The sequence below is a fragment of the Chlamydotis macqueenii genome, chromosome 6 (assembly GCF_036417535.1).
Source record: "Chlamydotis macqueenii isolate bChlMac1 chromosome 6, bChlMac1.mat, whole genome shotgun sequence".
Lineage (NCBI taxonomy): Eukaryota > Metazoa > Chordata > Aves > Otidiformes > Otididae > Chlamydotis > Chlamydotis macqueenii.
The window spans coordinates 11,313,514-11,325,742 of NC_141561.1; the positions used below are offsets into that span (position 1 = coordinate 11,313,514).

Genomic DNA, 12,229 nt, shown 5'->3' on the forward strand with positions numbered 1-12,229 from the left:
TAAACTGCCTCCTATTAGCAAGAAGGATCATATCATCAGATTTGTAATGCATTTTATTACAGAACATACAGGATCAGATTTTTTAAGTGCAGAATAAGGAGAAGTAATATATGAAACAGTTAAAGTGGGTATGTATTATACAATCACAAATCACTGATAAATTCCCTTATCTCAAACAGCAAGGTATCAATGTTTCTTTCTCAAAACCATCTTTTTCCCTCTAAACCACAGCTCAGATTTCCACATTTTGCTTTTTGTTATTCCATCAAAGTTATCCTACAGCTTTTTAGACAAAGAGTAGCTTGCAGAGCATTCCTTCCTTCTGAGGAACATGAACCTTGTGCTGGTGTAATACTCCAGTAATAGTCTGAGCGTGGTTCAACTACTCAGATTAGACGCTTCTTGGATAATCTTCTCTCCCACTGACTTTGCTGTGGAGCTAGAGATTATCTGCTTTTTTTCTAGACTAATGCTGTATGGTGTCGTTAGCTTCTAAACCAGGAACTTCTAAATTTCATCTGGCACTTCAGAATAAGTGTTAATGTGTATATTGTACTTCTGCTGAAAATCAGTAGGAGTCTTTCCAATACTTTCATTAGGAATGGGAATAAGACACTGGACAGGAGTTTAGTACAGCTGGTATGTCTGTGATTGTCCTCCTTCAGAAACCAAATGCCCATTATCACTAAATGGGGTCTGAGTTTAATAGCACCTATCCAGTAGAATAACAGATAAGTTCCCTTATTTAAGGAGACCAGATCGGGGAAGAGGCTTGAAGCAGTGCTGCATGTGAGAAGGGAGGGATGCAGTGTGTGTTCCTTGGTGCCACGGTCTCACTGCCTGCACCTGCACAGGAGCTGGGATGCAGGAGAACTCGTGCAACCATTATTCTACCTTAATCCTCCTCAACCATTTTGTTTACTCCCCCTCCAAACCTGTCTTCTGTCATATGAACTTTGCATTGTTATCACATTCTGATCACTCTTGCACTCACTGAAATCTTTCTGTCATTCCAGACAGGTCCCATTGAAGGACAAATGGGAGCAACAGCTGCTGTGGGGCAGAAGCTGCAGCCATGCCCTCTGCTCCCTCTTGGGACACAGCAGCCCCCAGCAGCCAGCACAGCTTCCCAGAGCCTGCTCTACAGGGAAAACCACAGGCAGAGCTGTGTTTTTCAAAGGGAAGCTTTAGTATGGATGAGGCAAATGGTTTTGACCTCAAGCCTACTACTTCACTGCCCTTTAAAAACTAGATGTTGCCTGTGGTTTGCCACTAGACTTTCCACAAGGCTGGCCCTATCCAAATAATATGTTTCTCCCCCAGCAAACTTCCAGTGAAATTCACTCATGGCATTTTCTAACTACCAATGCCATCCTTTGGAGTTTGCCTTTGTGTTGTGGACTCTACAGGAAGTCAAGAAGGAGAAGGGGAGGTGAGGACAGAGAGAACATGCAAGGTCTCCTCCGCCTCCCGTTAGAGATTATCCTGGTGATATTACAGCAGCTGGCTCTTTCTTTGCTCTGGTGTTACAAGTTCACAATAGAGATCCCTGGTTCAGTTCAGCTGATGACTATATTGTTTATACTTCATGTGGACAATGCTGATTACATCATGATAAATGGTTTGCATTCACATACATGCTTGGGTAGTAAAATTGATATGGAATCAACCCAGAATGATGGGGAAATTCCTACAAAAGTCAAGTTGAGTGCCAGTTACAAATGTTTTCCAGAAGAGCTGGAAAGTGCAGAGTGTAAGGATAATTTTTTTTCGGTTTTTTTTTTGGTATTTATTCAAGTGCAAAACATGTGGACTGTTGCCTGAATTCTTCTCCCTGTCCAGATTTCAACCAACCAATTAACATTTCTCAGATTGTTCTAATAGTTGGATCTATGTTGATTGTGGGGTTTTTTTTTCGTTTTAAACAATATTCAATTTAGATTGGACTAGATTTTTTCATGTTACTGATGACTAAAAATATTTTCCCTGTTACCTAGTAAAAACACACTGAAGCCTCAGTTCCAGTTTCAAAATTATATATATATGTGCATGTGTATGTATATATTAGTTGGTGAGGAATGAATTTATTGAACTGTGAGGGTCAGGGCTACACCAGCGGCTGAAATGTGTTATTTATCAGCAGATCATTACAGTCAGCACTGCACAGCATGTGAGCTTCCTCACGCCCCGCTGCCAAAGCTCCCCACATGGCTGACCCGCCTGCTGACTGGAGCTTCAAGGAGCTTCCAGTCTCCATCTGGGGATTCAGTCTCACTGTGCTGCTTGTGCCTGTGTGATAGCCCAACCTTCCCTCTCACTCGGCCCCAGGACAGGAAAGTAAAACCCAAAAGGTCTGACTCGGAGACAAAGTTTCTCCACAGACAATTCTGCTCTCTCCCACTGATTTGAGTGGGAGAAGCCCAGGATGTGACTGCCACCCCCTCCCTTTATTTGGCCGGTAATATGAGTTGCTCAGCACACAACTATACAGACCTTCTGTAAATTTTAATAACTGCAATTTTAATAATTCCTGTGTCCAGTCAATAACTGTCATTTATAAATGTTCCAGCAGAGGAGATCTATAAGAAGGAAAAACACGAATTGATTTGCTTTGAATATCTGGGCTATTTCAATACCAAGGAGTTCAAAAATTAACCTACCTTAATATACTGTATTTTTCCTTCTTGTGTCCCCTTTTTTTGTCTATCCATCCCATCTTTAAGATGTTTTCAGGCAATGAGGACACCTGAAATTTTTAAAACCAGAGGTGTCCAGAAAATGGAAAGTCCTTGTCCATTTCCTTCTTTTTAGAACAGGTTTCCTAAAATACCACCCAATGAGTATTCAGAGATATTTTAAAAGGCCCTAAAACCTTATTTATATTCAGAGTTTTAAGTTGGAGTTTGAGCTTTCACAGGGTATTAGAGTTGTCATTTGATTAGCACTAAATGACATATCCAGGTTATAGGGAAAGAGCTGTGCCTCTCCCCAGGAGATGAAGACCATCCTGGCTCTGCTACCGTACCTAATTGTAGAGGGTAGAGTTCAACTGAGCAAATGGAGGTACCAGGAAACTTTAAAATTCAATACACAGACACACTGTGTTGGATATTTATACTGTGGAGACAGCGCTCAGACTGGATTTAGCTCTGAACATTTTATGAGACGAGTACTTTCCAGTCTGAGACAGTCAAACTGCTTCAAAGGATGTGCAAAAGGCAGCTAAGGAGAGTAGTCACATCGATATTTTACATCAGGCTACATGTGCAAAATATGAAGTACAAGGGTCTGCAACCTTCCCTGGAATTAGGGAGTCACAAAATGAAAAAATTAAAACCACTGATTTGAGAGTATAAAACAACAAAATATTTTCTATTCTTTGGGAAAATGCAGTAGTCAAGGAAAGACAAGCAGAGCTAGTGAGAGAAGCCAAAGCAAGACTGTGTTTAATTAATGCAAGGTAGATAAATAAGCAATATTGAGAAGATCAAAATGCCAGTTTTGTTAATCAGGAATTTGCTTGAGACAGCCAGTGTTAAAAAGCCAGAAATCATGTTCTCACTGCTTCTTCCTTCACCTCAAAAGTTTCATTTACCTGCTGACTTGCCTAAACCTTACACTTAACAACCTTAGAATAACCCATGCACAGAACCTAGCTGTCATAATGCTCAGACTGGTATCACATCATTCTTGTACGTCTGCTCAGGAGATAGAAAGGAAAAATATATTGGAGACTTCCTGCAACACTACAGAACAGTGCTTGGCAACAAGAACCTCTCAGACCCTGACTTGATCTGAGAGCCTTTCAGATTGTAACATTAATAATAACAATTTGCTAAATAATAATAAGTTGCTAATAAAATTAGCAAATAATAATAATAATAAGTAAACATAAAAAATATGTTAGTAAGCAGTGGTCATCTGAATAATCTTGAAGAAACTGAAAATCCAAACTGAAGCACTGACTGAAATGCAGCCACCGCTGGGGAGGACAGCAGTGAGTGACCTCCCTACAGCATGTCACACACAAGGGAAAGGGAGAAGAAGAAACGGTAGCATTTGGAAGAAAACTCTGCTCTTATGCATTCCTGAGTGATTCTGTGACTCTCATTTTAGAGGAACTCATTTGAATTCAAGGTTTTCCCAATAGGAGGATTGATTATACAATGATGGAGCCCTTTCAGTTCTAGCATCCCTTAGAGGTATTGAGTACATGCACTGGAAACCAATGTCTTGTGTCTTGCTCTGTGTGCTAAAGTTTATATTTGTTTCAGCAATGTGTTTCTCCGTTATGTTTTTTTTTTAAAAAAAATATTAATTTGCAGCTGATTAAAACAATAATCTTCAATGGGATCCATCTGCAGATGAAATCTGCATTTCTTTTGCTATTCCTCCTGGGTCCAGGCAGACACATTAGTGAAACAACTGGATCATACATTAAGCAGAGAAGATTCAGAGACTGGTGCTTTTGATGGATATACAGATTAGATAAACATGAATCCAAGAGCTCAGTACCTTCCACTGAGAATACCCTACTTCTGTGGCCTAGAATTTTAAATGTGCAGTGAAGACTTCTCATGAAACCACCTAACAAGATGCCAAGAACTTCTGTGTTAAGAAAGTGAGACTGCCCAGACCCTAGCACAACAGTTTCCTAAAATAAATTCACCGAATTTAGTACCTGCATATACTTCCAGAGGCAAACAGCAGACAAATACTAGAAGCAGAAAGAAGCCTGCTCTAATGTGCATCACTGAAATTTGTAGGTAGTGTTGTGTATGAGACCTGGTTAGGGAACTCTGGTTCATTTTTAGCCAGTCTTTTCAACAAATATGATAAGCTGCTATGCTTTGCTTGCAGGGACTTCCCTCTCTTCTACAGATTCCCGAATGAGTATCTCCTGAAGAGGCAGGAAAGGGGGATGGAACTCCACAGCGGTACTGCACACCTGTGAAACTGCAGCTTCCTAAAGCCACCTTACTTACCGGTGCACCTGCTGCTCCACATTATTTCATATACTGTATTTCATTTCAAGACACCCTACATGCTTTCCAGGCTGATACACTACATTACAAATGTCTAAAAAATATGAAGTCACAATGCAGTCTCTATGGAATAATTTAATGTTAAATATTTCTCAAACCAGGTCTTATGCTGGTGAACAGGAACCTTGACCTCTGACTCAAGTGTGAGGTATGAATTCAAAGACTATTCTTACATGCTTTTTAATGTAAAACAGCCACAGTGAGTTTTGCATGCCGTCATCATTTCAGAATACTTTCTCTTGGTCTGTTTATATGCTTAACCTAAACACACTCTCAGGTCTCATGCTGTGGGAACCAAGTGGCCATGCCCGTGGTACAAAGTTCCATTACTAAAGATTTTACCAGTTGCAAATCCTGTTGCGACTTCCTAGCAAAGGCAAGCTGAAAATGTTGTTTGAGATAACAATTAGGAGGATTTAAACTACAAATTTCTCATAGACTCATGAGAAGTGCAAACAATAATCAGTGAATCAAACCCTAAAATCATTCTTCTTTAGGTGCTGTGACATGTGGATAAATATATTCATAAGCTTAGTAAAAGAAACTTGAAAAAAAAGCCGGATTCTCGTGCTAATGTCTACCAAATGTACCCACTGTGATACAAAAAAAGCAAATTAACTTTCATCAAAAGTGACACAGACATGTTATTCTTGGATATCATTATGCCTGCTACATCCAACAATTAGTTCAGTGAATTTGGTTTACGAGTCACATAAATTATGTCTGCTGGCAACATGAGATTTACACCTGTGATGAATACGTCATGTGGCTACTTATAGAAAAAATGGTTGCAGTGTCCTTGTGATAACATCTTGGTAAAAATATGAAAGGAATACATTATTCCTTACCTTCTCAGCATCTTGCTCAAAAAGCCGGAGCTGAAAGCACTGGTCCAGTTTCAACTTGCGGACATGCCACATCTGATGTAAGTGTTGCCGGGTAGAATGCAGCTTGTCTAAAAGGCTAGTGATCTTTGGCACAAGACTTTGAAAATCTGCACTTCCGGGAATGCAGTTCCTACCAGAAAAACCATCACTACATCTTATGCATTGTAACAATCTCTGACCCTCACGATCCAGTTCTTCCACAGGAGCTTTAATCACTTTTTTCTTAAGCTGCGTGTGCTCATCAATCAGCCTTCTTGAGCCCTCAACATCAACTGGAAACTCCTTCCTAGCCAACATTTCCTGGAGATCCTCCAGCCTTGATAATAAATGGATGGCACTGTTGAAAAACTCTTCCAAGGAGACACGCAACTCTATCCATTCGTCATGGTTGTAATCCAAGGATCCTTCAAACTCATCCGTCAGTTGAGAAGGATCTACGAGTTTTGCCAGGCCTTCAACAGATACCATACTTGTCTAAGGAAGGGAAAATGAAAGCATTTGAATCAGTGACTGTCTAACCAGAAATAACAGTGCAATCCATAAATAGCATGAAAGGATTATTTTCCTCATTAATACATTATTGAAGGAACATTGTAAAAGATGTTGAGACTACGTTTAATTTTGATGAATTAACTGGAATGAAAACTTTTCTATTAATGGCACAGATTTATTTATTTATTTATTAAAAGACATTATATGCACTGGAATAACGTCTACCTTTTTCAGTCGGGCTTACTATCAAAAACATATAATGAAAATGCTTCTGCCATAGATTAATTTAAACCAGTGGATGCTGAAGACTTCTGTTGGATATCTGGACATGTGGCCAGATCATTCACTAAACAGGTATATGGGATTGCAGGGATTCTGCTACTTGTGCTTAACTCAGGCTAGCGGCTACACAGCGGCAAAAGTTTTAGGCATAGGAACTGAAGCAGGTATGGTGACCTGCCAAAACACATGACATGCTGTTTTTTCCTTCCAGATTATTTCAATTGGCTTTTGCCACAAAATCAAATCTCTTTCATATTAGTAATTTCTAATGTAATTAAGCCAAAATCAATGTAAAAGTGAAATCTCATTGGAGTATTAACAATTAGAATTTATTGCTAATAGAAAGAACTGCTCATGAATCATACACAATCAATGACAGATGGTTTTAATTCATCCAAGCTCAGTAATCAGTGATAGAGAAATGCACTGGGTGCCTGGAAAGCAGATTATGTTTAAGGACCCAACAACTGATGGCTGTTCCCATTTATTTTAGACAAATTATTTTTTTCTGAAATACGAGCATAGGGTTTCATATGCTACTAGAGATTTTTCAGTGCTGTCATGTTAACACCCAAGTTGGCAGCCCTTAAAGGCTTGTGATGTTCATCAGTGACTGCACATCTATCCCCTAAAGATCAGGCCTCTAAAGAATGTCAGAGTTTGTGCTTTTCAGAAGTGTAGGCACCCAATAATCACAACAATCTTGTAAAAGTCATCTACAAGAAAAATACTTCAAGTTCTGTCCATTATCCTGAATTATGTCCAAAACAGCAGGCTGCCCACTGGTTTAAAGTTAATAATAGGCTTTTCTTCCAATTTGTATCCATCTAAAAATATCACACATTCTGCAATGTATTAAAATTGGGATTGTATTGGATTTATGCTCAGGAGAAAGATTATTTTAAAACTTTCTTGCAATGTTCCTTGCTTTGGGGAAGGGAGAGGACAGAGGGAAGAGCCTACAAACAATGGGAAAGTAAGTAGGTAGCTTCAGAAGGATTTCAAATTTCTAAACCTCTTGACCTGGACACTGACCCCTTAGAGATAATTCAATTTAGAGTTTAACTGCCTGTCAAGAAAAGACTTCTCTTCATGACTAATACCTGGGCATTCCTGCAGTGTGTCAAGCTAATGCAAGCCCTCCTCTTACCATGAACAGAGTTTGACATGATGATATAGCAGAAAGGCTTTTCATTTCATGAATTCTGCAGTGAATTTCTTTATTCAGATTTGTTTCTTTAAGGAGTTCTTGAGACTCTCATGAAAGCAACCTCAGTTAGGCAGGCAAGTGGTAAGATAAAGTAACTGTCTCTCAGGCATCACCCATCTGTCTGTCAGAAACCACTTTAAAAAGTGATCACTGCCCACTATTTAAACCCTTTCGGCAGGAGAAAGAAAGTAATCTTGAATACACCTCTGAATTAATGCTAACTGAGCTGCCTGGTCCATTCCTCAAAGTGACAGGAAGCTTTGGAGTCCACATATGTCAACCAAACCCCTTTTGTGTGACGATCTGCGGGCAAGCTTCACCCTCTGGACTGTGACACAGAATCATTCTGGCACAGTCTCACAGCACAAAATCCAGATCATTTGCCTCCACTAAGGGTCATACACTGCCCTGGCACATGCATACTGCTTCCACTAAGCTCAAAAGCAGAATCTGGCCTTAAAACTGACACTGGTTACTGCTCAGTTTGTAGATGGGGAAATTCAACAGAGACTTCCATTGCCTTCTGCTGCAGTTTGTTCCTGCCAAGGATCTTGTTTCTGATCACAGCTGTGGGAAATCACCATGATGGTCCAGTGCAGAGAGGGTAACCGTGTGCTGCCCCATATAAATCAAATAAATGTGAGTCACATTGACCTGCGATGCTTATTTGATATTGACAGTTCTTCTTATGAGAGAGCAGGAGCTGCCCCAGAGCATGAGACTACCAATAAGCAGCAGCATCCACAAGAACCAAGTTCCTGGATTGTGGTGTGTATTTGTCAGGGGGTCTACTGTATAGTGGACCACAGCTTAAGAAATCTTTTAAAAATCATAGAATTGAAGGACTCATCAGTTTTGAGTGTTCACAGGAGGTCAAATAAAGAGCAAAAAAACTGACTCCCCTCCTCTGGTCCAAAAATTTGTGAACGATTACAGACACCCATGTGAACAGCCCAGCAGACAGACTAAGGCTCAAAGGCACACACACAGAATGAAAATACCCTTAATGTGTGCCAGCATGCACAGCAAACGAGTCCAGAGCTCTTAACACAATACAGACTCGGAGATGTAACTGAGGAATAGCTTGACCACAGTTTACTCTTCACTATCATCACACCAGCTCTACACAATAAAATAAGGCAAGCCTCCAGAAAGTATTAATTCATTTTAAACCCAAACAAATGTTCTAAAAATATATATTTGAACTCTGTCACTTTTTCTTCTAGGTTTTGAAGCTTTAGGAAGACATTGCTTTTGTTTACTAAAGCACAGGAGGATTGAAATTCAGTGTTGGAGATACATGCATAAGCTGTCTTTTCTTGGGCTACTATTTTCTTGGGCCCATATATATTTCAAACAGAATCTCCCCATCCCCAAAAGCTATTCCATTACCTGTCTCTGCACAGTCTCCCTCCTGCTCCACGTTCTTCTGTACCCATACATCTCCTTTTCCCTCTGCCCTGATCCCTCTCATTCCCCACAGGCAGCATTGCCAATCATTGCACTGCAACGGCAGCCCCTTCTGCCAGGAGCGGCGATTTCAGTGTGAGGAATCTCTGGAGGTGACACAAACCTATACTGAAGGCAGCCTTGCTTTCAAAGGTGCAGGTGGAAGTTATTTTGATGGCTGAGTTCTCATAGGTAGCCAAGGAAGATAAAGACCCATTTAAACAAAGCAAACATTGAGTTGACTGTTTCTGTGAGACAAAGGGAAAAAATGTACAATACTTAAATTGCGCTAATAATGTAAAGGTTTGTTAACGCGTAACACCAATCTAGTTGTTCATTTCAATCAAAGAGTGCTTTTTAAAAGAGGTTGAAAATAAGGACATATTTGTACCACACTGTCTTCCACAGATCTTGAATAGATACTTAAATATAGTCTTCCATTGCAGTCAACATTAAGAACTACAACCAAATTCTCTTCTGAGTTCCAGAGATGAAAAAAATCTGAGTGTATCTCTGAAATGAATGGTTTGGTAAGACAGCCAATTATAGAATTGTTTCTCAGCAAATTAAAAAAAAAAAAAACCAACACATGACTAACTCCTGGCTGGGCACGATTTATGTATATGCACTTCATGCACCTAAGCTTTGCTTCTCTCTGGGTAAGAAGCTGAAATTCACAGTGCACTGAAGTGCACTGAGAGAACACAGAGAACACAGGTTTGTCTTCACCAATGACAAAGTCAGTAAAATTTCCTTTAATTATGCAGTTGTTTTATATTGGTTACTTCTCAAAGAACCTGCCTGAGGCACCTTATCATTACCCCTGAAATGCAGATCTCAATTAAATTAAAGCAGTTACAATATATAGATAAATATAGTATAAATGTCTTCTATTAAAAAAAGCCACTACCTGAAGCTGGGTAGAGGTCAACTAACAAACTCATACATTAGCATCTAGAGAACTTTGTCTTTAGCGCATCAGCTGATTTAGTGAAGTTTTCTTCTAAGAGAAACAAAGGAAAGACTGAATGCAACACCATAAAAAAGAAATACTACCAAAAAACCCACACCAAAGCGAACTATGTATGTGAACTTCTGAGATCAAACGTGCATCCTGTTCCACCAGTGTGCTCAGAAGGCAACCTGATACCAAGGCATCAGGCCATTCCTACAAACAGTCCTCACATATGTTTTTTTTTTTCTCTCAGTTACAGGGCTTGGGAATTTTTCTTTTTACCTGAAGAAAATTTCTTACCAGAGATAATGCTTTACCATACATCTCTCATGTGGCTCTCACCTCAAAGATGAACTTGGAACTCCCAAAGTTTGTTTTCTGCTTCTGCCAGAAATTATCAGGTTTTATAATGAGGGCAACGTGAATCTCAGCAGGAAAGGCCTCTTGAAGAGTCTTTAGGAGAGGCTTGATCAAATCCCATTTGGATCCCCGCATATCGATAATAACAGTGAATCCTCGTTTACAAACATCTTCACTGTAGGAATAAAAGCATATAAAGATAATTAATATGTGGACAGTCACACTAAGACTTAACTTTTGTTGCTAGTGTTCAGTGCTTCAGAGCAAAGCAATGAATGATAGACTTCAAAATAAACGGCAAACGATAGTACGGTAGAAAGGCCATGTGAAAGGCTATATAAATTTTACCATAATCTAATTTACATGAAATTCAAGTGTATATATTACAGTTTAATCTCTAATTTACCAAATACATGTCATTCAAATTTTCACTGAAAACATACATACTTTCACACAACAGAAAATAGAATCAAATATATCTGTATGGAAGCTATTTACATGTACATACAACAACTGCATTCAACATATTGAATTCAACCCACAGCCAAAGCCAACAAGCAGGGCCCTTTGCCGGCCACTTGCAAGTTTGAGTCCCTTCATTTTCAGGGCTTTTTTAAGGGCTTTTTAAAAAGTGTAATTTCCAGAGAAGTGCCTAGCAAACACTCCCTGGAAGGAAGGTCCTTGTGACTCAGCATGTCCACTGTTAAAAGTGGCGCCCTTTTCCCTCCTGATTGATCTTCCAAATGTTGCAGGATCTTTTTTAAAATCTGCAGTCATACTTTTCTGCCAGCCTGTGCTCCTCCCTTCTCAAAAGGTCAAGACAGTTATCCAACCTGGTCATTGGCAATGCATGAGGCTCAAAAGCACCAGAGCATTAGCTTGAAAACATGTCTTCCTATTTCCTCAGGAGAAAAGAGGACAAAGAATAAAAGGCCATGTTCATTCAAGTTAAATCCGGGAAGCTTTCAGCACAGCTTTTCCAGGGATGCAGTACTGCTCCTCAGAAAGAGATGTACGGCTCAAAAGTGTCATCCTTCATCTGCAGTATCCAACATTTAATGAAATTTAGGAGTGTCTGCTCCTCTGACTGACTTGCTAATACCTCTGCCATTCATGGCGTTGAAGTCTTGAGAGCTATGGTGTCTGCTTTAGGCCTCAAGCACTTGCAGAAAATGTGAAAATCCCCATCCTCAGTAATATTATTGGTATGGTAAATAAGTAAAATTCATTGATGATGCACTAAAAATGCCAGAATGGTCTACCTACTGATCTAAATTTTTGTTTGTTTGTTTTTAAGGTGGAATGGAAGTCACAGCCTTTTCCACAGAAGGAGAAGCTGTTGGAAGAAAGGAAGTGTGGAAAGAAAAAAGGAAGATGAAAACAGAAAGAACAGTTGAGAAAGAAGAGAAATATGGCAAAACATGAACATATTTTGTATAATGAATACAACAGTGAGGTACAGAATAAGAAATCCTCTTTAATACATGAATATAGTACCTTTAACCTTCCTGCAAACTGGCCATCAACATAAATAGGGTCAATATTGTGG

The 12,229-nt window shown here is 39.5% G+C and overlaps 1 protein-coding gene across 2 annotated transcripts in view; it reads right to left on the reverse strand.

Moving 5' to 3' along the window:
- The window catches only part of KALRN (kalirin RhoGEF kinase), a 508,172-nt gene that overhangs the window by 293,653 nt on the left and 202,290 nt on the right, over positions 1 to 12,229 (reverse strand). For both annotated transcript variants that reach the window (XM_086751416.1, XM_086751415.1), the window contains 2 exons: positions 10,663 to 10,855; positions 5,894 to 6,406 (listed from right to left, as the gene is read on the reverse strand). In XM_086751416.1, the coding sequence (XP_086607542.1) occupies positions 5,894 to 6,406; positions 10,663 to 10,855 (706 nt within the window). The remainder of the gene's footprint in view (positions 1 to 5,893; positions 6,407 to 10,662; positions 10,856 to 12,229) is intronic.